The sequence below is a fragment of the Pleurodeles waltl genome, chromosome 3_1 (assembly GCF_031143425.1).
Source record: "Pleurodeles waltl isolate 20211129_DDA chromosome 3_1, aPleWal1.hap1.20221129, whole genome shotgun sequence".
Lineage (NCBI taxonomy): Eukaryota > Metazoa > Chordata > Amphibia > Caudata > Salamandridae > Pleurodeles > Pleurodeles waltl.
In genome coordinates this window covers 964,392,119-964,419,394 of record NC_090440.1, presented here as the reverse complement: position 1 = coordinate 964,419,394, position 27,276 = coordinate 964,392,119, and the positions used below count along the sequence as shown (strand labels likewise).

The following is a 27,276-nucleotide window of genomic DNA, read 5'->3' as shown; positions in this document are numbered from 1 at the left end:
TCAGCGGTCGATTCCTTATCAGAAGGTGAAGAGGGAGATGCAGAGGAACTCGGCTGAGCTCATGCATTCGTTATCTAAAGTTTCCCCAGAGACAGAGACCCTAAATAGCCAGAAAAGAGGGTTTGGCTACCTAGGAGAGAGGAAAGGCTACTAACACCTGAAGGAGCCTATCACAAGGAGTCTCTGACGTCACCTGGTGGCACTGGCCACTCAGAGCAGTCCAGTGTGCCAGCAGCACCTCTGTTTCCAAGATGGCAGAGGTCTGGAGCACACTGGAGGAGCTCTGGACACCTCCCAGGGGAGGTGCAGGTCAGGGGAGTGGTCACTCCCCTTTCCTTTGTCCAGTTTCGCGCCAGAGCAGGGGCTAAGGGGTCCCTGAACCAGTGTAGACTGGCTTATGCAGAATTGGGCACATCTGTGCCCAACAAAGCATTTCCAGAGGCTGGGGGAGGCTACTCCTCCCCTGCCTTCACACCATTTTCCAAAGGGAGAGGGTGTCACACCCTCTCTCAGAGGAAGTTCTTTGTTCTGCCATCCTGGGCCAGGCCTGGCTGGACCCCAGGAGGGCAGCTGCCTGTCTGAGGGGTTGGCAGCAGCAGCAGCTGCAGAGAAACCCCAGGAAGGGCAGTCTGGCAGTACCAGGGTCTGTGCTACAGACCACTGGGATCATGGAATTGTACCAACAATGCCAGGATGGCATAGAGGGGGCAATTCCATGATCTTAGACATGTTACATGGCCATATTCGGAGTTACCATGGTGAAGCTACATATAGGTAGTGACCTATATGTAGTGCACGCGTGTAATGGTGTCCCCGCACTCACAAAGTTCAGTGAATTGGCTCTGAACAATGTGGGGGCACCTTGGCTAGTGCCAGGGTGCCCTCACACTAAGTAACTTTGCACCTAACCTTTACCAGGTAAAGGTTAGACATATAGGTGACTTATAAGTTACTTAAGTGCAGTGTAAAATGGCTGTGAAATAATGTGGACGTTATTTCACTCAGGCTGCAGTGGCAGGCTTGTGTAAGAATTGTCAGAGCTCCCTATGGGTGGCAAAAGAAATGCTGCAGCCCATAGGGATCTCCTGGAACCCCAATACCCTGGGTACCTCAGTACCATATACTAGGGAATTATAAGGGTGTTCCAGTAAGCCAATGAAATTGGTAAAAATGGTCACTAGCCTGTCAGTGACAATTTGGAAAGAAATGAGAGAGCATAACCACTGAGGTTCTGATTAGCAGAGCCTCAGTGAGACAGTTAGTCACTACACAGGTAACACATTCAGGCACACTTATGAGCACTGGGGCCCTGGGTTACCAGGGTCCCAGTGACACATACAACTAAAACAACATATATACAGTGAAAAATGGGGGTAACATGCCAGGCAAGATGGTACTTTCCTACAGGCAGTAAATCTTCAACCTCCATGTTACTTCAACTATTTCACAAGACACCTTCTGTCTCAAAGGTTGCCATCAAAGTTATCATAGACCTCTTTAGTATTAAAGACCTCTGATTCATTCCTCATACATACCCTATCAATATGAGTCTATGTTAATCACATTTCTGATACAAATAGGAGTTTACGCTCAAATTTGTAAAACAGTTTACATTGAGGTACCCCACTCCTGAGTTCTCTTGCCTATTTATATTCCACTAGGAAAAACTTGTGATATTTTTTATGGGGACAAAAAGGTTGGAGAGGGAAAACAAACATATTTCAGGTCACAGCTTCTTGATAAGTTCATTTCTAATCTTCCCAATACTCAATATTGTGGAAATGCCACACTGAAAAAATATGGGATTATGCTTTATTGGCATGTTTCAGTGTGGTGTTACTGCATTATGTTTTAACATGAGCCACATAAACTAGATGAGCCATCTGTGGTTCACTACTGCTTGAAACCTGACTTGCATTACAAAACGACAGTGCAAATAAGCTATTACCCCCAATATAGAGTTGCCTTTTGACTCTCAAAAACTATTAAAAATATGTTGCTTTTTTTATATATGTAGCACATAGAATGATTGGGATTCATTCATTCGAGTATAGATCCTGGCTGGTTCATATTCAATGTATCGGCTCCATTTAGAAGTAGTAAAACTAAGCTACGATTTTAAAATCTATTTTCTACTGTAGTTTTGCCACTTTTAGGAACTGATGACCTCTTGTTGAAATTATTGAAATCTGCCTGCAAAGCTTTGTCAGGTGCATATTTCCATGTGGATTCCTTTGGAAATCATGTGATTTCCATCTTTGAAATCCATCTCCAGTTTATGAAGTTCTCTATGGCAGAGAATTTCCAATAGGGATAATGAATTCCCCAGTGGAAATGCACATTTTATTTCTTTTATTCTCTTCAGAAAAAATATTTTCCCTTTGCAGAAACACCTTCTCCAACACCACATTAAACTTTGGTCAGATCTCTTCTCCTTCCTGCTTTAGAAAGGGATTTACACGAGCATTTGACTGTTGTAAAACCACAGTTCTTTCCAGAATGAAAAGGGGAATGATAGGAGTTTGTAAATGCCTACAAACATACCAATTTGTAGGTGTTCAATAATTTGGAAAGCAAACCACAATTAGGGCCTGATTTAAAGGATGGTGATGGGTTACTCAGTCACAAACGTGACGTAATTTGTGTCAACCTAATTAGATGTGCCATAGGATATAATGCAGTTGTAATTAGGGGGACAGGATATAGTCATATCTATATCAGGCCTATAGTAGTATGCAGCAATGTCCTCAATCCTGTCCTTTGAATGGGACTTATGGGGACCGAGAACGCTGCTCTAATGGCCAAGATTCTAGGATACTAAGCGGGCTGGCTTATGCCTGCCATTCTTGTAAGGTGAGGGATTAGTTGTGTGGCCTGCTCAAGTAATGAGTCTGCACACGACCACCACTGGAAACCATAAACCCCACTGTAGCGCTTGACTCTCGTAGGGTAGCGTTGCAGAGCCGTTCAAGGCATACACAAGGGAGATGGTGCGGGCTAGTAATTCCCATTCACAAGCATGACACTCAATAAATGATTGTCCAGTCCATGCTGTTTCTTTCGATAAAGTAAAAGTACATTTATTACGCACACACTACTCAGTTCTAGGCAACAATTTACAAATATGTACACTTGATGGAATTACTCTTGGATGACATTGTGTAATCAATCTGGTCTCCCCTGAGGGGAAATATAATCCAACAACCCACATGGCAAACCATTTCCTGGTATCCCAATGCAATATCTGATTGTAAATTGAAGTGAGAGCACGTAAATCTGGCAGTAAAATACATCTACTTTGAAAAGAGCTAGCTGTCAGTCTCATTACTAAATTCATCATCAACCAGAAACATAAAGGCATGTTGGAATAGATGGAAGATTAGGATTACTTTCTGATTACTTTTATATTACTTTCTAATTACCCTAGGTTAACCTGGTGGAATACCATCCTACACCCCTAAAGGGTGCAGTCCCACAATAAAAGAAATTACTTCCAAGAAGCTTGTGCTTTACATTGTGTTGTAACCCTTGGCGGGTTATAATTCTGTTGTCCCACCCAACCTAGAGTAGTGGGGGGGGGAGACTGCGCTACTCCTGCAGCTCCCCCTGCCCGTGGGCACTTGGTTGGGTTGGCTCCATCATCCTGGGGCCACCATGCGCTGAGTACTGGGCTCATGGACACGTTGGGCCTCACAAGGCATTGTGGGTCGGGATGCATATGTGATAAGTGGCTCTCCCGCTGTGCTGGAGAGAGTTGCTTTATTCTAGTTGAAGTGGACTCATGCCACGTTCATATTTGTTTGGGGGTGTCTGGCACCACCCGGACACTCCCTACATGGCTCCCTCATCATTTGAGGGCAGCGCGTGGAGCCCACCCCCCACTTGCCCTTGTGCTGAGAGGTGTCTGGTCCAACCCAGACACCACTGTCAGGTGGTTAATGTTGGGGAGTGGCTCGGGGACCACACACTCAGCAACTCCTGCTGGCTACCCACTCGGCCAGCACCTACAGGTGCTGCGGCAGGAGCCGGCCCTGCACTTGGTGTCTGCCTGCTCCTGTGGGCAGACACAAGCGGCTGCCGGGCGGGCCGCCTGGGGGAGTGCGACAGTACTCTCCCCTCCTTTACTGCTGCATCTGGGCCCCAGTATGGGGCCCAGGGCCCCTCATCACCTTCCTGGGGAGTGGGTTGGCGCTCCCCACTCTCCTCTTCCCAGGGCCTCGGGATGGGGTCCTGGGTCCCTCTGGGTCTCTTCACAGGTGCGCTGACTTCAACTTCTGCATGGGGGCCCCGGGATGGGGTCAAGTGCCCCGTTGGTATTTTGAGTTTTGTCTTTGGCTGCCGGCCCCTTCCAAGCCAGCAGCCAACTTTGCGGGGGCGTGACGGTGCTCCTGGCCAACCTTCTTGGCGGGACCCCACGATGGGGCCTAGGGCCCCCTTCCTGGATTTTCACAGGGAGCACAAAGGCACTTCCTGACTTTAATTCTGCCGCAGGGCACCCCAGCATGGGGTCTGGGACCCATTCACAATCACGCCGAAGGGGGGTGCACAATGGCACCCCTCCTTTATCTCCATGAATGGGCCAGGCTTCAAAGGGCACTGGAATGGGATACGGGCCCCCTCTTCTGCCACAAGGAGGGTGTGGCGGCACTCCCCCAGCTTCTCTTTGTCTTGGGGGCAGTCCCTGGGCCCTGGCCCACCCCAGGGGCATCGACCATAGAACTTGTGTTAGGCCTCCTTGCCTAGAAGGGTCCCAGATTGTAGAAAGCCAGTCCCACTGACTCCCTGAGCCAGCCTTTCTTCTGGACACCCTCCTTTTCTTCTGGGCAGCTGTCCTTGCGCCAGCCCAGCCTTTCCCCCAACTAGTCCTCAGGGGGGCCAGTTTACCAGGCCCTGGCATGCGCCTCGCTAGGCCTAAAGTCCTCTAGGGGCAGAGTGCCTGCCCCAGGGAGCAGCAAGGGGGATCTTTCTTCCAGTTGCCCATGATGCCTGTCTGCAGTCCCAGTGTCCAGCGGTGAAGTACAGCCAAGATAGAGAGGGCTCTCCCCTATGGAGGTCCTTTTAATTGGGGGCTGAATTGTCCAGCAGGTCTGTACCCCGGGCCTATCCAGATGTGCCACATCACTTTCTTGCCCCTGTCCTCTCTTCCCTGCACAGTCTTCTGGGATAGCTGATAATGGCACCATCCAGGAGCTAGGGCCATATGTGCTCTGAAACTCAGTCCCTCCTCCCTGACATTCCTTACGGGGCCTCTCCACTAATTTCCTGGCAGGGGCTGACAGCTGGCTGATTTATGCAAGGCCCTCCTCAGTCAGCTGGATAGAGCAGTAATTGATCCTAATCTTGAGCTGAGTCAGAGACTGATGACATTCCTGGATGACCCATAAGTTGTACAACTATTCTTTTGTAACATACTGCATCATTGTTTAAATACAGGTTATATTATACATCTGTGTGAGTCTCGACTCTCTGGGCCCTAGGGGACCTGAGTTATGCCCTAGGCCACTCTTTTCCATTTACATTTAATGGAGTGTCCCTACAGTGAAAAGACAGTAAGCGCACTGACTATCCCTCACATATTAATACCCATCTCATGAGGCCTACTACAGGTCACCACCCACTCTGCAAAGTTCCTTCTGCACCAGACTACCTAAGCACAGTTCTTGGGCTGGGCATGGCAGAAATCCTCCCGACGCAGCCCTCACATGGGTGCACATGCATGTGCACACATGATCATGTGAAACCAGCTCCTACTCTTGCTGTGCCACAACAGCCTTTCCTTAGCAAGGCTGCAATGGTGGTAAACATGTGCAGTCCATTTTACCATGACTACTGTGGGTGAGTCCCCGACTAAGTGGCTCCCTCACAGTAAAAGATCAAAAACCAGGTAGCCAAAAAGTTAAAAATCAGCACGGACCAGAAGGTCAGAACTGTTCTCTCACAGCCATGAATCCCAGAAATTACCAATGAGGTAAATTATGATGCACACTAATATTTAAGATCAAATTTAGCTTTGTAAATATGCACCAGGAGCATATCAGTTACTTCAAAAGGGCATGGGGCCAGATGTAGGTAGATATGGTTTTGCGACTCGCAAATTGCGAATTAGAGCGACTAGCAATTTGCGACTGACAAAACCATATGCAGAATGGTGTCCATGACACCATCTGCGAATCGCAAGGGGGTCGCAAAGACCCACCACATTAATATTAATGAGGTGGGTCGCAATTTTGCGACCCCCTTGCGATTCCCTGCACTCACAGTGATGGTGGCCTGCTGGAGACAGCAGACCACCATGTCTGTGACTGCTTTTTAAACAAAGCAGTTTTTATTTTTTGTATTGCAGCCCGTTTTCCTTAAAGGAAAACGAGTTGCAATACGAACAAAAAAATGAAACCATTTGGTTTCATTTTTTCAGAGTAGGCAGTGGTCCATTGGACCACTGCCTGCTCTGAAAAAACTATTTTTTACGACATTCACAAAGGGGAAGGGGTCCCCTTTTGCGAATGACTTAGCACCCACTTCACATGGGTGCTAACCGCGAATTGCTTTGCGACCGCGTTCGCGGTCACAAAGCAATTCTGCATTGCGGTGCGAATCGCAAATAGGAAGGGAACACCCCTTCCTATTTGCGAGTCGCATTCCCATTTTGCGAGTCAGTACCAACTCGCAAAATGGGAATGTGCATCGCGGTGCCCGTTTTGCATGGCGCAAACAGCGAATTTCGCAGTTTGCGCCATGCAAAACGGTTCCTACATCTGATCTGGCCCATAGTTACTTCTGTTTTTTAAAATCTTTTTTTTGCCTTTCCTTATGATTTTTTAAAACTTTAAAACTTTAAAACTTTTCAATGAGTTATAATTTAGGGAACCATTATTGTCTTTATGACCATTATGACAGCTTACGGTATAAATAATTATCTTCCCTTTACTGTTCCTTGTTTAGTTGCACTATACCATCCTCTTCAAATGAACACAGCATTTTTCATGTAAACCAAAGAGAAATGAGAAATGTTCCCTGGTAGATCACATCAGTACTCTAATTAAAATATGCTGGGTATCTAAAATAAACATGTATATGTGTTTTGTTGTTAAGTTTAATCATTCAGTTATTATGGAGCTTCAGTGATGTCAATTACTACCATGGCTTATGGTTGAAGGTCATGTGACCTCACTTTCTAGGAAAATTGAGGTCAGGGGTCATATGTTATAATTTCCTGTGCTGTCAATACGGTCAAAGCGTGTATGATCTCACTTGTGCTACCTCGGACATTTTGTTGAATTGGCATCCATGGCTAAGAATAGTTGGATTACATTTTGTATACAAAGTGGCACACAGAACTCGCTAATAGTTCTATGTTATTGTGCAAGAAATATGCAGTGTGAGCTTTGAATTTAGAAAATCACAGACTAGGATAGCAGTTGGGCATGTGACAAAAAGGTCTTAATGAACAGCCACGATTAAAGCAATGAACTCCCCAGTCTGAGCTGATTTACTGAGTCTCCTAAAAATTGAAGGAGATACCAACTAATCTCATGTATTCAAATTACTCCCACTTTATTAAATAGTAATATTCTTGCTCAAAGGGGGAAAAGGCATTTTGGGGGAGCAGGAGGAGGAAAGGGATCAATATTTACCCCATTCCATTGTGGATGGAAGCATCTATATCCTCAATTAACTCAGTTCCACAAAACTATTACATGCCTTCTAAAGGGTCAAAGAATTAAAATAGCCAAACAATGTCACAGGGTATTCACAGTACATCTGTCCTAGTGACTGCAGCATCTAAGCATCAGAAAATTAATAATAGGGTTCTAACTCCTCCAGTGGGCCTTGAACTCTACCCTATGGCCCCATAGGCTTAATGAATGTGCAGAAGTCAGATGTCCACCAGCCCTATTGCACTGCAAAAGTTTACACATCAGAGCCTACCTCCAAAAATCCTATATAAAATGTAAAGTCCCTTTGGTGATCTTTGGAGCTCCTGGATACAGATCATGGGATCTTTTGAACATTTGACCCATAGTTTTTTCTCTCTCTATCTACGGTCATCTTGTGCCCTTTTGCCATGTGATCAGGTTAGGAGACGGCTCTTACCTGTACAGTAAACTTCAAAGGTGAGCAACCCGCTGAACTTGTAAATGTAGAATCCATTGTGGCTTGATTTGGATGAGGGTGCTGGACAGGCTTTGACTTTGATCAAATCGCTTCTTATGCAGTTTGTTGAATTTGACCACACTGTGTTCATGAACAGTGGCACAGACCTAATCTCGTCTCCCAAAGCTGGATGACTTCCTATTTGCAGCGTATAGGGCTGTGCAGAGCCACATTTAAGACCGCCAGCCACACAGCCTTCCTGCAGTCTCACTCCCTCACCACCGATGTACCGGAACCAGCCAAAAAGGTAGCGGTCAGTGGAGAACTGGCCTTTGGATTTAGTTGAGGAAAGTCGACTGGGACCAAATAGCTCCTGGTAGTTCCTGCAGGGATCAACACACTGAGGGATCTCGTTAACAAGGAGACAGTCCTGGTCAGGGTTACAGATGGTGGAGCCACATGCTGCTGGGTGAGTCTGCATGCACAGGTGGTTGCCTCTGAAGTCGATGCAGGTGTTTCTGGGGGCACACTTGTTCATGGTGTTGTCAGTACACTCTTGAACATCCATGCAGGCCTTACTCATCTTATCCCATTTGTATCCTGAGGCACAGCAGTCGTCATTCTTGCAGTTGGACTTAGCAGTGCATTTAAAGCCATCACCAATATATCCATTTTTGCAGGAACATGTCACGTATCCCTTATTTTCGGAAATAACGGCGAGGACTGGGTGGCAATCTCTGGCTGTCAGTGCATCTAGAGGTGAAAGAAAAAGAGAAAGCATTTTTAAAGCCCTTCAGTTTGGCCTGTCATTTAGATAAAGTTATCTCAAGTAATTGCTAGATCACTAGTTTTTATTTCATCAGAAAACAAAGAATGAATTTTTTAACAAGAATGTAGCCCTTCAGAACTTTACTATATGTCCTTCTTAAGTCAGAAGCAACTTCTTAACAAGTCTTTGACAAAGTTGCAATAACTTACATGGTTACTAAATGTCTCTCTTAAGTAAAAGACAACTGATTAAGAGTCCTTCACAAAATTAAGAGGGTGTAGCTTCAAAATAAAATATGCATATCTACTTTTGGCATTCTAATAAATTGTGCTTGTTTTCAATAGGATGAGTAATTTTGCCAATGATGATATATGCTGATGAACCAATATTACATCTTTCAATAAATTTCCTGATTAGTATGACATACTTGTAAAGCCAACCTAATCTATGTAGGTACTAGCAATCGCTGGTGAAGTCAAGTGTCTTCTACCGTATTGTTAGGAAACTAACTGTCTTCTTTAAGTGCCACTTCTTTCTTTCACAGTAAAATGATGACCACTGCCTTGTACTGTAAGCTGTGGTAAGAAGAAGAAAATTCAAGCAAATAGTGAAGGATATATATATATATATATATATTATCTTTCACCAATTATCTTTATTGGCTTGAATTGAATTTTCATGGTACATCTCTCTCTCATGACATGTTTCATTTATGACATCAATGATATATGTATATAGTGTTTTTGTTTCGCGAATAATTTTTGTGCCATTTGACAAATCTTCATAAACTTTTCAAAACTGATTTACCAGTTACTTCAGCTGTTGTTTGAAAAGTGTTGGGGTGATTCATCAAGCGAGCTGAGACAAAGGAGTAGTCCCAAAAATATGTTTTCCCATGCAATGTATGTAGGGATTTTGTAGTTTTTAGACAGAGCTACAGTCCAAACCGCTGAACAGCATTACATCAAATTTTACAGAAAGGTAGGTCTTGGTCAAGAAAGAGCTCTTTTTGTGACTTGGTGTAAATATGGTCAAAAGTTTCAGAGTTATTCAAGCAAAATATAGAGCTATCTAGGGATGCAGAAGTACCCCCAGGGCATCCACATGTACCCATGGATGTGGGCAAAAAGCAAGGCCTTGGTTGGGTGGCCACAACCTCAAAGAAAAGTTGTGGCTGCCATTTTGTCAGGAGAGAGGTATCCTGACCTCATAGGACACAATTGGATGATCTGCAGATCAGTGAATCCACTGTGGCATATGGCACAACCCCCCTGTGTAAATCCACGATGTATCCATGGATCCAAAGCCCTATGGGGAAAAACAAACTCACACACCATACCCCCACCACACAGGGCAGAGTGAGCTTGAGTGCATGCAGGGGTTTGGCCACAGGCCTGCGGCTAACCCCTGCTGTGCACGGCCAAAGGCAATGAGAGGACATGGTTCTATTGATGTACTGGAATCATATATTACTTTACATTAAAAAACATAGAAATTCACTGTAAAAAAGCAAAGGTTACAGGGATGTTATAGTTAAGTTGATGGCTTACTCACACAAAACCATAGAAATTCAGCAGTTATAGTTATACTTAGCTGAATAAACTATAACTTGTGCTGGTAAGTAAGTTTAGCCCACGAGTAATAGTTTCTTAATAAGTATAACTAAATCAATGACCCCAAGCCACCATGGGAGGGACCCAGAAGGACTCCTCTTAGATCCAGAAATGAAAAAAAATCTGCAAAAAATGCTGCTATTCTGTGGGAGTCCCATGGCATCGTAAAAAAAAACAAAAAACAAAATGGCAAGCGGAGCAGCTTTGTTTTAATAATGAGAGGGGCGCTCAACCCTCCTCTCCTAGCCTTGACAAGGCCCTGGTGAGCCCACCCTGGAGCTGAAATGAAGTGGAGGGGTGGATGCACGGCCCCCTCCCTAAGCTATCAGAAGCCTCAGGGAGTCCACCTCCACTTCAGAAAACATTGTGTATGGGTCATGTGGGCCTCTCGCCATAAGTCTTCAAAGGTCTCTGGGAGCCTACCTCCAGGACAAAAACATTAAATAAGGAGAGAGGGGCTATTTGGACCCCTTGCTGAGCATCTAAAGTTCCAGCAGGCCCCCCCCCCCCTCGGAGTCAAAGGCTTTGAAAATGGAGAGAGGAGGCCGATTACTTTAAGGAAGGGGGGACAAATGGCCGTGCCTCCTTAAGCCATCAATAGCCCTGGGTACTCCATCCCTTGGGGCACTTCACATACTATGTCTTGGGGAGCCCACCCCTGGAACATGGCAGTTTCCCTGCCCTCACTGGCATGGGCAAAGAAACCTGTATTTACTCCCCTCTGGCAGGAGCATTTTTTAATCTCCTGCCAAGTAGGAGCTAACACCAAGTTCACTCTGAGGGGGTAGAAGATTTAAAAATGCTCTTGCCTACTGAAGATGGACTTTTGATCTGTTTCCCTGCCCACAATGATACAGACAGTTAAAGAGATCAACACATTGATCCCACCCGGAGGATGCAGTATTAATAGCTGCTCCCTCCAGGTGGGAGTAATGCCAAGCACCCACCTTTAATAGTTGATTCCCCCAGGAGATGCGGTCCGGAGGCCAATATTAACTCAGCAAGGGAGGCAGTGTGCTCTCCTCTCCTTTATTTAAGTAAATGGCTATGGGCTGTGGAGTCCCAGAAATCTAACAAGGCCCAGGTAGGGGGCCAAATGGCCTGCCTCTCCTTTAATTTAAAAAAAGGGCCATGGGGGATAGAGTCCCCAGTGCCTTGGAAGGCTCAAGGAGGGGGCCCACATTGGGGCCCCTTTTGCTTTAATTTAAAAAAAGGGGCCTTAGGGATGGAGTCCCCAGGGCCCTAAAGGGTTAAGGGAGGGCAGTTACATGCTCCCCTCCCCTTTAATTTTAAAAAGGGCCTTGGGGAATGGGATCTCCAGGACCTAAGAAGGCTGAGGGAGGGAGGGCACATAGCCCCTCCCCCATTAATTTTTAAAAAGTGTACTAGAAGCTTCAGGAAAGGGGCCTTGCTGTCCCCCTCCTCTTTAAAAAACATAAGGCTCTGGGGCCTAATGGACTTAAGAAGGCTCTGTGGACAACCACCGGCCATGCAGGGAGTTTGTTTTAGCTCTGGTAATAAAATATTACTTTACTTTAAAAACACCCTAGAAATTTACTGAAAGAACAAAAGGTAAAATAACATTAACGTTAGGTGTGATAAAAAAGGTATTTTTTTGTTTAGAAGAACCGTAGAAATGCACTGAAAAAACAAAGGTTAAGTTAACGGTATTGTTAGGTGAATATATCAGTGACAACATTAACATTTTGAACTAAAAAGCACAGAAATTCATCAGTTATAATTAGCAGAGCTAACTTGCACTCCTGCCATGCACTGGTTACGACTTCACATACTAAATCACCCATGACGTGTTCTATGACATCATTTATGACAACACTGATCACATCTTAAATGACATTACTGATCACATTATCCAATGATTGTGCTAGCGTGTTTAAGAGTTTACATATCGGCGGGGAACTACCATATTACTTTTCTATTTAAAATTGTACAGCCTGTGCCCCACTAATGAGTGTAAGTGTTTATAAAATGCATGTGCTCCTAGTGCATCATAGATATTGAACACATGGTAGATCTTTGTATTGAAGGGTAAGTCTGTGTGCAGATGACAGTTGATGAATTGTGTCCAGTATTTCCACACAGAGGGGGTCATTCTGACCTCGGCGGTAAAAGGCCCTTACCGCCGGTCAGAAGACCGCCATAACACCGCCGCGGCCGCGGTCAACCGCCACGGTCATTCTGACCCACAACGGCCAAACCTCCAAAATTCCGTCCTCCACTGCAGGCCGCCACATCAGCGGGCAGCGATAAACTGGAGATGACCAAACCTCCACCGTCACGCCAACAGAAATACGCCCATTCCATTACGACCCACGAATCCACACTGCGGTCATTCAAACGCGGTATTCCATTGGCGGTACACACCGCCGCGGTCAGAATACACACACAGCACCAAAACACAGCCACATTGGACATTTTGAAATACACACACCTGATACACATACACACACCACTCCCACACAATCAACCAACTATAAAACACACACCCACATCACCCACAAACCCCTGCGACCATAATTACTGAGAGAAGGAGAGAGAGACACAGCAGACAATCCAAAGCAAGACACACTGAGGCACACTACACCATCACACACACCACATAGTAGCACAAAGCACCACTCACCAACATACTTATCATCACATACACCACCCCACACCACACCCACACCACCCCATGGCATCCCAAAGGCACCCACGCTTTTCGGACCAAGAACTCCGGGTCATGGTGGAGGAAATCCTAAGAGTGGAACCCCAGCTCTTCGGCTCGCAGGTGCAGCACACCAGTATAGCTAGGAAGGCGGAGCTATGGCAGCGGATCGTGGACAGGGTCAACGCGGTGGGACAGCATCCCAGGAATAGGGAAGACATACGCAAAAGATGGAACGACCTACGGGGGAAGGTCCGATCGATGGTCTCCAGGCACAACATCGCGGTCCAGAAGACTGGCGGCGGACCCCCACCCACCCCTCCCGAATTCACATCGTGGGAGCAAGACGTCTTGAACATCCTGCATCCTCAGGGCCTCGCAGGAGTAGCCGGAGGAATGGACTCTGGTAAGTCCAATCTCAACTACTATATCCCCCCACCCCACCAGCATGCCAACCCACACCCCCACCCTCACCCCCAACCCCCCAGCACACATCCTCCCTGACAATGTCTCACCAGCACAACCCACCCATCCCAACACCAACTCCTGCATGCCAACACAAATCATGGGCAGCCATCACCTAAGCATGACCACTGCACTAACCCCCCCCCCTAACTACCCTCACAACACCTCCCTCAAGGGAATGCCTGCACTGGGGGACAAGGGCACCCATAACACGCACGCTATTGCACACACAGAAACAATAACCAAACTCTCTTACCCCATGCAGGACCCGAACGACAACACACCAGCCAGGAGGGTCCAGAAGTGTCCATCCCACCACCGGAACAGGCCCACACTGAGGATAGCAGCTCTGTCGACAGTGAACCTGATGACCAGCCCGGACCATCGGGGACCTCTGGGCAGTCGGTTCCCCTCAGGCAGCCACAGGCCACACCAGACCCGACCCCCTCTGCCAACACCAGCACAGCTCCCACCCAGCGGGCCCATGCCTCTGTCTCTAGGACAGCTCAATCAGCGGTGTGTCCGCCACTACAGGGCACCCAGGCTAACCCAACACCCCAACAACAACAACAGGGACCTGGGGGCAGTGGTAGCGGGCACACCGTCCAGGGGACAGAGGCCGGGGGAAACCGGGCAGCTCGGAGGACTGCTGTGCGACAGGGGGGGGAGGAGAGGCCCAGGGAACCCACTCTCCAAGAGGCCCTCACCACCATCATGGGGGCATACCACCACTCCCAAGAAACGATGGCGACCGTACTGGCCAGGTTCACTGAGATCCAGGCACAGCAGGAAGAACGCTACATGGGGTTCAGGGAGGAGCTGAGAATCATCGGGACCGCAATGGGGACCATCGTCCTGGCCCTCCACAGGATAGAGGACGTTGCGGGACCATGGTGCACCACACAGGGCCCCTGTCACTAGGCCGGACCAGGAACAGCCTACCACCTCCGCCGGCGCTAGTGGACAGGAGGTCCCAACACCTCGACAGCCCCCCAGAACTCCACCTCCTGCTGAAGAACAACCACTCCGTAAGAGGAGCCTGAGACCAAAAAAAAAGACAGAGTAGGATGTCAAGACCCCCGCCAGCAGGACATACCCCCTCAAGTCTTCCCACTGTCCCACATTGCCACCCTGTCCAACCATGAACTGCCTATGTTCCATCCTTCCACAGGCAAAAGAACAATGCACCTGTGAGACTGAGAACTGGACTCTGCCATGGATATTCCTCCACCCCCACCCATCACCCTTAGAATCACATGTACCGATATCTAGCACTGTAAATAAATCACATTTTGCACACAAATCTGTTTTGAGTCATGCTGTATTATTAACAAATGTATTACATATTACTGTTCAATTTCTGTTCTGTCAATTAGTCATGACAACATACCAATGTCAATACGCTGTATTTCATGGGCGAACCAAGCAGAAGTCAGGTACTGAGTCAGACAGCACTGAGAAGGAAAGGGAAAGGCAAAAATTAATGAAAAACATCTGTGGGGAACTACAGAAAGTACAGATGCAGGAGGCTAGAAGCAATTGGGAAATGGCGTGGGTGATTCTTACCTGGGTGTTACTGGAAATACTGTTGTATCACTCTGTCCCTATTGTCTGTGTCGTCCTCAGAGTCTTCCTCCTCTTCACTCTCCACAGGCTCCACGGCTTCTACAACACCACCATCTGGACCATCCTCCTGCAGGAAAGGCACCTGGCGTCGCAAAGCCAGGTTGTGGAGCATACAGCACGCCACGATGATATGGCACACCTTCTTTGGTGAGTACATTAGGGATCCACCTGTCATATGCAGGCACCTAAACCTGGCCTTCATGAGCCCAAAGGTTCGCTCAATCACCCTCCTAGTACGCCCATGGGCCTCATTGTACCGTTCCTCTGCCCTGGTCCTGGGATTCCTCACTGGGGTCAATAGCCACGGCAGGTTGGGGTAACCAGAGTCACCTATTAGCCACACACGCTGTCTCTGTAGCTGTTCCATCACATAGGGAATGCTGCTATTTCGCATAACATACGCGTCATGCACTGACCCTGGGAACTTGGCATTTACATGGGAGATGTACTGGTCAGCCAAACAGACCACCTAGATATTCATTGAATGGTAATTCTTCCTGTTCCTGTACACCTGTTCATCGTCATTTGGGGGGACTAAAGCAACATGGGTCCCATCAATTGCACCAATGATGTTGGGGATGTGTCCAAGGGCATAGAAATCAGCTTTCACTGTAGGCAAATCACCCTCCTCTGGGAAAATGATGTAGCTCCGCATGAGTTTCATCAGGGCAGACAACACTCTGGATAAGATCTTGGAAAACATAGGCTGAGACATCCCAGATGACATGGCCACTGTTGTCTGGAATGAGCCAGTTGCAAAGAAATGGAGGACTGACAGAACCTGCACCAGAGGGGGAATTCCTGTGGGTTGGCGGATGGGGGACATCAGGGCTGGCTCCAGCTGGGCACACAGTTCATGGATGGAGGCACGGTCAAGTCGGTATCGTAGTATTATATGGCGTTCTTCCATTGTCGACAGGTCCACCAGCGGCCGGTACACGCGAGGATTCCTCCTTCTCATCGCTAGTCCCAGCGGACGGTGCCTAGGAAGGAGAATATGGAGTACAGAGTCAATCCACTCACAGGTACGTACAACACAGCTTGCACAGTACAGGTAAATTTATGGTTTGATATGTTTGTATGTGTGCCATTGCAAGGCCTAGGCCTGTGTGACGCATTAGAAATTAAGCCATGTGGGCCCTTGAAATGGCCGATGCCTGACCTGTGAAGTGGGACAATGGGATGTGAGGTCACTGCGCTGGCGGGGCACACCGTGGCGGTAGGCGGTCGAAGACCGCTGTGCGAAGACGCATTGGTAAACATTGAAGCCTATGGGTTTCAGGAGCCAATGACGATGTGCGCCGGCGGTCGCGGGACGCACCGCCGTGGTACGCACCGCCGCGGGCGTGACCGCCATTTTCTATCAGCTCAATCATTCGAGACCTGATCATCCACAGGAGAGGACCTATACTGCAAGTGCTGCTGTGAACTCGGTCTGGAAGTGACAATGGCTGCTGCTACTGGTGAAAGGGCCCCGCCTTCAGTTCAGAAGAGTTGGAGAAGCTCGTGGACGGGGTCCTCCCCCAGTATGCGCAACTCTACGGTCCTCCAGACCAACAGGTGAGTACACTCAGTGCACATTGAATGGGTTATGCCTGTGTGGAGGGGGGGGGGATGTAAGTTGGTGGGGTGTGGAGGGAATGGGGAGTGCAACACACGACAGATGAGAGAATGGGAACCATGACAAGGTTGGGGAGGGGGGGGCATGTACTCCAAACATGCAGATATGTGACGGTTTCTCTTTCCCACCCTGTACATGTCAAACAGGTGAGCGCCCACCAGAAAATCGATATTTGGCGTGCCATCGCCGAGGAAGTCCGGAACTTGGGGTTCCACAACAGACGGGGCACCCACTGCCGCAAGAGGTGGGAGGACATCCGCCGCGGAACGAGGAAGACCGCAGAAACACTGCTGGGGATGGCCTCCCGACCTAGGAGGGGTGCCAGTCGCACCATGACCCCCCTGATGTCCCGGATCCTGGCGGTGGCCTACCCTAATTTGGATGGGCGCTTGAGGACAGCACAGCAGACACAAGGGGGTGAGTATCCGCACATTCTCCTATCTGTATGCGCATTGGAGGCGTCTGGGTGGGGGAGGAGGGCTGTGGGTGACATTAGGCCAGGGCGCTCTCTGTAGTGTAGTCCTCTCCCTTAGGCATGGCCCTGTGCCCCGCCCCCCACCTCTGTAGGGTGCCAAGTGCAGCTACCCATGCTCCAGCATCACACATGTGCGCGTGTGTTGTCCCTAGACCTGTTTGCCTAGTCAGAAGTACTGAGTAGTGTACCCCAAGTTCGCGACTTAGTGCACGAGGCACCTGTGTCTGTCCTCTCCGCAAAGGGTATTGCTAAGGCATGCACTCAACTTTGTTTAATTTCTCCCCCCACCCTAAATCTTTGTCTTCTTGTGTTTTAGCATCATCAGGCGGAGGAGATTTGGCGTCGGAGCAGGAGGGAGCTGCAGGTCACCAGGCCCCGGTGGGCACTGACACAGACACCGAGGGCACCAGTGATCCGGAGGGCGAGGGGAGCACCACAACGGGGGCCGGTGGAGACACCAGCGACACGGACACGTCCTCGTTTGGGAGCTCCCTAGCGGGGGCGGCACCATCTGTGCCCCCCGCAACAACAGGTACAGCCGCCACCCAGCGCACCAGCACCACCCTCCCAGCAGCCCCTCAGTCTTCGCTCCGTGGCCGCTCGGCCAGGAAGGCGCGCGTCTCCTTCGCCCCAGGCACCTCAGCCCCTGCCTCTGTTACCCCTGCTGCCCTCAGTGCGGAGCTCATTGACCTGGTGAGGACGCTCATTGTTGGGCAGACTACCCTTCTGAATGCCATCCAGGGGGTGGAAAGGGAGGTGCATCGGAGCAATGCCTACCTGGAGGGCATTCATTCGGGTCAGGCTGCCCATCAACGAGCGTTCACTGCTCTGGCCTCAGCACTGACGGCAGCCATTGTCCCTGTCTCCAGTCTCCCTCTTCTATCTGCCTCCACCCTTTCTCTGTCTCCTGTACCTCAACCTATCCCATCCACACCATCAGACCAGCCTGCACACACCTCAACACCCAAGGCCAGCTCATCCAAACATAAGCACCACAGAAAACACAAGCATTCACCCAAGCAACACACAGATGCAGACATATCAACAGTTACTACCACCTCTGTGTCCCGGTCCTCCTCGTCTCCCTCCTCCCTCCCTGTGATGTCTACACTCACACCTGCATGCACCCCAACATCAGCCAGTTCTTCCACCACCAGCAAACCCTCCACTACAGTCCGCACACCTGCAGTCACCACCCCCACTGGCATTTACACGTCCCCTGTGTCCTCTCCCACTGTGTCTGTCACCCCCTCTTCCAAGACACATAAACGCAGGCAGACACCCAAACAACAGCCAACCACCTCACCACAGCCTACGTCCCAGTCACCTGCACCCAAGGACAGCACACCTGGCTCTCATACAACCACATCCTCTTCCTCCACTTCTCTCACCACTACTCCTACCCCTTACCTTGGTCCCAAGAAAAATTTACTCTCCAGTTTTGACCTCTTTCCCTCCCCCGACCCACCCCCTCCAACTGGGAAAAGTCCCAAGGGCACCTCAGGCACCACCAGCCCAACTACTACAGTGCAAGTGGTGCATGGCATGTGGAGTCCACCCTTTGGCGGCAGTAACACTTCGGTGAGCAGCAAGGGGACAGCCAGCCCCCCCCAGGCAAGAGGACCCGGAAATTGAAGGGCCGCCGTGAGCGGACAGAGATGGCTGCCCCCAAGGAGGTGACTCCGGCCACTTCACCGGCCACAGCAGCCAGGGGAGGCAAGGGCCCGAGAGCCCCATCTAAGGAGCGGAAGGACAGCAGGGCGGAGAGGACAACCACCAGGAGCGCGGAGCAGGAGGGCCCCACAAGCCCCATCCCGGCTGCAAGGGACGACACCAAAGGGCCCAGGACTCACTCCCCGAAGGGGCCTGACACAGCACGGTCGGAGGGCGAGTGAGCAGGGTGTCCAGGCCAGGTATGACTCCCTTGACATACTGCAAGAGCACCGCTGAACAGGGCCCCGCCGTGAAGACAGGTACCGCTGAACAGGGCCCCGCCGTGCAGAAGAGCACCGCTGAAGAGGGCCCCGCCGTGAAGACAGGTACCGCTGAAGAGGGCCCCGCCGTGAAGACAGGTACCGCTGAAGAGGGCCCCGCCGTGAAGACAGGTACCGCTGAACAGGGCCCCGCCGTGCAGAAGAGCACCGCTGAAGAGGGCCCCACCGTGCAGAAGAGCACCGCTGAAGAGGGCCCCGCCGTGAAGATAGGTACCGCTGAACAGGGCCCCGCCGTGAAGACAGGTACCGCTGAACAGGGCCCCGCCGTGAAGACAGGTACCGCTGAACAGGGCCCCGCCATGAAGACAGGTACCGCTGAACAGGGCCCCACCGTGAAGACAGGTACCGCTGAACAGGGCCCCGCCGTGCAGAAGAGCACCTCTGAAGAGGGCCCCGCCGTGCAGAAGAGCACCGCTGAAGAGGGCCCCGCCGTGCAGAAGAGCACCGCTGAAGAGGGCCCCGCCGTGAAGACAGGTACCGCTGAACAGGGCCCTGCCGTGCAGACAGGTACCGCTGAACAGGGCCCCGCCGTGAAGACAGGTACCGCTGAACAGGGCCCGCCGTCTCAAGCACCGCTCCGCTGGGCCCCGCCGTCTCAAGCACCGCTCCGCTGGGCCCTTCTTGTCAAGCACCGCTCCGCTGGGCCCCGCCGTCTCAAGCACCGCTCCGCTGGGCCCCGCCGTCTCAAGCACCGCTCCGCTGGGCCCTTCTTGTCAAGCACCGCTCCGCTGGGCCCCGCCGTCTCAAGCACCGCTCCGCTGGGCCCCGCCGTCTCAAGCACCGCTCCGCTGGGCCCTTCCTGTCAAGCACTGCTCCGCTGGGCCCCGCCGTCTCAAGCACCGCTCCGCTGGGCCCCGCCGTCTCAAGCACCGCTCCGCTGGGCCCCGCCGTCTCAAGCACCGCTCCGCTGGGCCCTTCCTGTCAAGCACCGCTCCGCTGGGCCCTTCCTGTCAAGCACCGCTCCGCTGGGCCCCGCCGTCTCAAGCACCGCTCCGCTGGGCCCCGCCGTCTCAAGCACTGCTCCGCTGGGCCCTTCCTGTCAAGCACCGCTCCGCTGGGCCCCGCCGTCTCAAGCACCGCTCCGCTGGGCCCCGCCGTCTCAAGCACCGCTCCGCTGGGCCCTTCCTGTCAGGCACCGCTCCGCTGGGTCCCGCCGTCTCAGGCACTGTTTATGGTTCACTGTGCCCACCATGCCTCCTCCTTGACCAGTGGACTCTGTAATCCACCTGAGAGACTGTGGCTTTGCATTCCCCAGGATGGTACAGTGGGCAACCCACCCACTGTAGAGACATTGAGAGACTGTGGCTTTGCACTCCACAGGATGGTCCAGTGGGCAACCCACCCACTGCAGAGACTTGAGAGACTGTGGCTTTGCACTCCCCAGGATGGTACAGTGGGCAACCCACCCACTGTAGAGACATTGAGAGACTGTGGCTTTGCACTCCCCAGGATGGTACAGTGGGCAACCCACCCACTGTAGAGACATTGAGAGACTGTGGCTTTGCACTCCCCAGGATGGTACAGTGGGCAACCCACCCACTGCAGAGACTTGAGAGACTGTGGCTTTGCACTCCCCAGGATGGTACAGTGGGCATGGTGGCTCCTCGTGGATCTGGCGTCGTGGACTCATGTGGCTGTGGTGGCCCCCCCTTCCCTTCCCCCTGAGGTGCCTGTAGTTTTGACATCGGATGCCCCTGCAGTGTTCTCTCCAAAGGACTCAGGTCTCGTGTGTGGGCTTTGCCCTTGTTTCGCAGAACCTTGGCCCACGTACATGTTAGATTCGTAGGATGTGCAGGACTTGTTACTTCAGTGATACACTGATGTGTATATCTTTTTGTTTTTTGTAAATATTTTTCACGGTTGCTCAATTATTTCCAGGTGCATTTTTTGTAAATGAAAATTTATTCCAAATTTGGTTGTGTCATTGTATTTTTAAAGGGTCTTTGTGTGGTGTCACTGAGACTTCCTGCTCTGCATTGGTGTGTACATATTGGGGGGGTGGGGCGGTCGCATATGTGTATGCCCGTAACCTTTCTTCCTCCCCCCTCCCGTGTGTCGTAGGTGCAGTACTCACCGTTGACGTCTGCGCCGGAGTTCGTACTCGTGGTAGATGAGCAGGTAGACGAGAGCAGGTATGATGTTCAATTCGGGTTCCATGCTGTCCGGATTCCGCGTGGAGTGTCTCGAGGTGAGCGTTTTCCATTGGAAATGTCTGTTTCCGCCGTGTTTTTATCGGCGGTGCTCCCGCCCCGGAAAAGGTGGCGGATTGGTGGGTCGTGATAGGGTGGGCGGTACATTGTCTGCCGCCGGGCTGTTGGCGGTGACCGCTGCGCTGTTTGTTTGTTCCGCCGTGGCGGTCGGAGTGTTAATGCGGCGGGCTGTGTTGGCGGTTCCCGCCAGGGTCAGAATTGCATTTTTTTGACCGCCGGCCTGTTGGCGGGTTGGCCGCCGCTTTATCACCGACCGCCAGGGTCAGAATGACCCCCAGAATGTTTGGGTCTGCAGAAAACAATTCCAACAGGGCAAAGATTTTAGTACTAGATACAAAGTTTTGTAAGCAACCTTTAATCATCAGACAGAATCGTCTCAGCATGACAACTTCTACATAACATAGAAGACTGCGTGACTAGCTAACGTGCTTATTTTGCTTCAGAAGTTGGGCTCGCTGTAAAGTTTTCATCATATTATGAAGGCTGCAGATAGTAAAATCTTTAGGACCTGCTTACCTTGGTTATTTTAAGCGAATAGAGCTGTTTTTGACAAGTGTTACATAGAGTACACTCTTCTTAGTAGATACTTTTGAATTTTCTGTGTTTCTGTTTCATTATCTCCAAACAGTGTAACCCTCTTCAGGGAGTAAAACATTGTTTTCCAAACCCACTTCTCTACTCATATTAAGTTAATTTCTCTATATAAGTCCGCTGCTAACTATAACTAATTAATTTCTGTGTTTTTTTTGTTCAATATATATATATATATATATATATATATATATATATATATATATATATATATAATAAATATAATTGGGTAATGGGAATAGTGGCAATAATATTGGGGATAGGGAGTCATACGGAACACATCTTTGAATATGTTGATTTGCACTCAGCACCCTTTGTTAAAACTTTACCTTCCTATATAAAGGACACCATTCATTTTTTAAGACAAATGAAAGACATTGACTGGGAGGGTAATTTCTATGTGGTGAGATTGATTGGGAGGATGATTTCCATATAGTGATTCTAGATGTTAATAGTCTTAATACCAGTATACAACATGAGAAAGGTTTTGAAGCAATTTAATCCTTCCTATATACTAAATCAGCAAGTATCTTGCAATACTCCAATATGATTTTAGACTTGGTGGAATTGGTTCTGACAAATATTTTTTTCTTTCATAGAAAGGATCTCTATCATCAGACCAGGGGAACAGCTATGGGCTCCAGGTTTGCTCCCTGTATACAAACCTGTTTATTGGGGTCTGTGAGAGGGGACATGCTTGGAGAATCAAGAATCAATTGGAGAATGAGTTAGTGTATTGGGGTCGCTACATTGATGACATTTTTTTAATTTGGAAAGGGAGTGAGTCTAGAATGAAGGATGTCCTTGCACATCTTAATAATAATCAGTTTAATATTACCTTGAGTTTGGAATTCAGTAGACAGAGAATTTGCTTTTTGGATTTGGAATTGTATATAAATGGAGGGTGTAGGAGGCTGGCCTGGTTTGTAGTGGGTACCATGGGTACTTACACCTTACTTAAGGGTCCAGTTATCCCTTATTAGTGAATGTAGTAGTGTTCTAGCAGCTTAGGCTGATAGAGGTAGCTATAGGAGAGCAGCTTAGGCTGAACTAGGAGACATGCAAAGCCCATGCAATACCACTTATAGTTACAAAGTACTTAAACACAAGTAAAGACAATACTCAGTGTTACCAAAAATAAAGGTAGTTTATTTGGGTGACACAAGGCCAAAAATATCATAGAGGCAATACTCCTTCTGGAGGTAAGTATTATACACAATATATACAATAAACACCAACATAAGGTAAGTAATTAGACACAGGATAGTGCAAACAATAGGAAATGCTATAGCATGCAATGGGAGAAAATAGGTCTGGGGCAACACAAACCTTATACTAAGAAAGTGAAATGCAAATCACAAATTCCCCCCATACAAGTGTAGTGTGTAAATAATCGATGGGAGAGTAAGAAAACCATAAAGGTGAGTAAAATACCCCACACCAGAGCCCAGGAAAGTAGGAGTAAAATACTGCAAGTTTCCTTAGGACACACTACAAGTCGTGATTAGAATTTATTGCAAGAACCAAGCAAGATTGCAAACAACAAATGGTGGAATCCTGGACCTGAAGACCTGCAAAGAGAAAAGACGAAGTCCAGAAGTCGGAGAAGGTTCCAGGAAGGGCAGGAGCCCCTGCCAACCTAGAAGGGGGTGCAAAAGAAAAATCCCTGGCTGGACAAAGACTGCAGAAATGCACCAAGGAAAGATGGCCGCGGGTTCCTACATGATGCTATGGATGTCCTATGTAGAGAAGATAGATGCAGACGTGTTCTGGCCTGGGTTCAAGCAATGTTGTGGATTGCATCAAAGTGGCGCTGCCTGGACCCAGGAGGGACCTGGGAGCCTTAACTTGGAATGAGGAGGCAGAGGGGGCTCCCAACACTGGAGGGAACCCACAGATGACCAGGCACCTCCCATAGAGGTCCCAGGATACGGGGACAAAGAAGGTGCAAATTGCAGTTGTTACAACACTATAAAAGAAGGTCCCACGCCGCCGGAGGACAACTCAGCGAGTTGAGCATCGCAGGATAGAGTTCTGGGGACCTGGGCCAGGCTGTGCACGAAGGATGCTTGCAAATATTGCACAGAGGCATCAGGAGGTGAAGATGACGCAGTGCACAGGGGTACTGTCGTAAATGGGGAAGGCAAGCTCTTACTCCTCCAAATTTGGACAGCAGGACCTTAGGACAGTGTCAAAGGGGTCAACCACCTGTATTCCAAGGAGCACACTCGTCGCCAGGAGAGGAGTCCAAGAGAACCGGTTGTGGTCTTAGAAGGTGCCTGCTGGAGCAGGGAAGTGACTCCATCACTTCATGGGAGATTTCTTCGGTACTTCTGGTGCAGGGTGAAGACAGGGAGTCCCCGGAGCATGCACACTGTGGAAACTATTGCAGTTGCTGCCTGGAGCTGAAGTTGCAGAGGAAAAGTAGTCCTTCTGGATACTTTGTTGCTGTTACAGCAGTTGCTGGAGCAGTTTGCAGTCGATCCGAGGTCAGAGGATGAAGTAGTAGTTGCAGAGTATTCCTGCTGGAAACGTGCAAGTAGAATCTGAAGAGAAACCCACAGGAGAGACCCTAAATAGCCCTGAGTGGAGGATTGGCTACCTTTTCAGGTATGGACCTATCAGGAGGGGTCTCTGACTTCACCTGCTGGCACTGGCCACTCAGAGGCCTCCAGAGTGTCCCCACACCTTGAGAAACAGGACGGCTGCAGTCTGGGACACACTGGAGGAGCTCTGGGCACCACCCCTGGGGTGTTGATGGACAGGGGAGTGCTCACGCCCCTTTTCCTTTGTCCAGTTTCACGCCAGAGCAGGGACTGGGGCTCCCTGAACCGGTGTAGACTGGCCTATGCAAGGAGGGCACCATCTGTGCCCTTCAAAGCATTTCCAGAGGCCATGGGAGGCTACCCATCCCCAGCCTGTAATACCTATTTCCAAAGGGAGAGGGTGTAACACCCTCCTCCCAAAGGAAATGCTTTGTACTGCCTTCCTGGGACTGAGCTGCTGAGACCCTAGGAGGGTAGAACCCTGTCTGTGAGGTGGCAGCAGCTGTAGCTGCAGTGCAAGCCTCAGAGGTGGTTTGGCAGTACTGGGGGTCCGTGGAGGAGCCCTCAGGATGCATGGAATTGGCTCCCAAATACCAGATTTGGAATGGGTGGCCAATTCCATGATCTTAGACACGTTACATGGCCATATTCAGGGTTACCATTGTGAAGCTACATATAGGTATTAACCTATATGTAGTGCACGTGTGTTATGGCATCCCTGCACTCACAAAGTCCAGGGAAGGCCTGGAGGCACCTTTGCTAGTGCAAGGGTGCCTTCACACTTAGTAACTTTGCACCTAGCCTTCAGTAAATGAAGGTTAGACATATAGGTGACTTATAAGTTACTTAAGTGCACTAAAAATGGTTGTGAAAAAGTGTGTGCACTATTTCACGCAGGCTGCAGTGGCAGTCCTCTGAAAGTGTTTGTCTCAGCTCCTTATGGGTGGCAAAAGAAATGCTTCAGCCCATAAGGATCTCCTGGAACCCAAATACCCTGGGTATCTAGGTACCATATACTAGGGAATTATGAGGGTGTTTCAGTGTGCCAATTAGAATTGGAGAAAATGGTCACTAGCCTACAGTGACAATTTTAAAGGCATTGAGAGCATAAGCACTGAGGTTCTGGTTAGCAGAGCCTCAGTGACACAGTTAGTCACTATACAGGGACACACATTCAGGCCACAAACTATGCGCACTGGGGTCCTGGCTAGCAGGATCCCAGTGAGACAGGCAAAAACAAACTGACATACAAGTAAAAATGGGGGTAACGTGCCAGGCAAGATGGTACTTTCCTACACACACACACACACTCTCAAAGGGTACAGGTTACATTTAGGAAATAAAATGAACAAAATCTCAGAAATTCACTAAAAAAAAACAAAGGCTGCAGGGATGATATAGCTAGGGTTAGAGTTCAAAACCATAGGAATTCAGCAGTTATAGGTACCTGAGTTAAGTATAACCTAAGCCCCTGCAATGCACTGCTTATGACTGAGCCACTGTCATCACTCAAGACCTCGTCAGTGGCATCACTGATTACATTACTGATGACATCTCAAATCACATTGCTGATGACATCTCAAATCACATTGCTGATGACATCATCCACCGAGCCACTCATACCCCCACAAAAGTACTCACACACCCACTCACACATCTATTGAGCCACTCACATACCCACTAACACACTAACTTCATTTCCACTTTGGAAGAATAGGAGTAGTTTTTGGTATTATGTGGATGCAGGCACGTGCCCACTGGAGCAATATAGGAAGCCATGCAATTGTGGCCTTTTAGCATTAATTCCAAAAGCAGGTTATACATTTACTATGAGATCATCACAATACATGGTGAAGACTCATTCATATAAATGTTTGTATCCAGTTATTTACAATGCATCCAGATTAATGACAGCTACTTTCGCTTTCATAATATGTGACTTTGCTAGAAATGGGTTATAAAACTCTGAGCGGTACAGCATGCAATTCATGGATGATTACCTTTGGAAAGTGGATTAGTGATAAGGACAGGTAAGTACCTACACTTAGCAATAGGCCACTAACCTCCACTTAGGTCAAGTTAGGTCTCAATAAATTAAAGCAACGAGCTACAAGGCTTAACTTAGGAGACAAGTGTGTAAAGCATTTAAAAATCACAAAACATTAAATAATTAAAAAATAAAACACAATAAAAATCCAACACCAATTTATATAACAAATATTATAATTTAATTTTATCTTTAAAATGACACCAAAATGAATAAGATTGGATAAGGAGAACAGTAGATATGAATTTTTAAAGAATTAATGTTTCATAGCGCATAGAAACTAACTGAGCCAATTTGGTCATTTGGTCACACCTCGACTGGGCAAAGACAAAGTTTCAGGCCAACCGCAATGGAGCCCTGCTCAGCTACATCAAGGGGGAGGCCTCGATCAAAAGTTTATCTTCGGACTTAGTCGTTTTCTTGAAGATTTTCTTCTGAGGGACAAAGTCACAAATCTGATCCGACCTCCCTGGAGCCCTCTTCGAATACATGTAGCAGGAGACCTCTGTGAAGATTTCAACATTCAGACTTGGATGAGTTTTCGACACGCAAAAACT

At 49.0% G+C, this 27,276-nt stretch overlaps 1 protein-coding gene across 2 annotated transcripts in view; it reads right to left on the bottom strand.

The window, feature by feature from the left end:
• LOC138284826 (mucin-2-like) overlaps positions 1-27,276 on the bottom strand; it is a 283,362-nt gene that overhangs the window by 85,752 nt on the left and 170,334 nt on the right. For both annotated transcript variants that reach the window (XM_069224011.1, XM_069224012.1), the window contains exon 3: positions 8,095-8,847. In XM_069224011.1, coding sequence (XP_069080112.1) covers positions 8,095-8,847 — 753 coding nt within the window. The remainder of the gene's footprint in view (positions 1-8,094; positions 8,848-27,276) is intronic.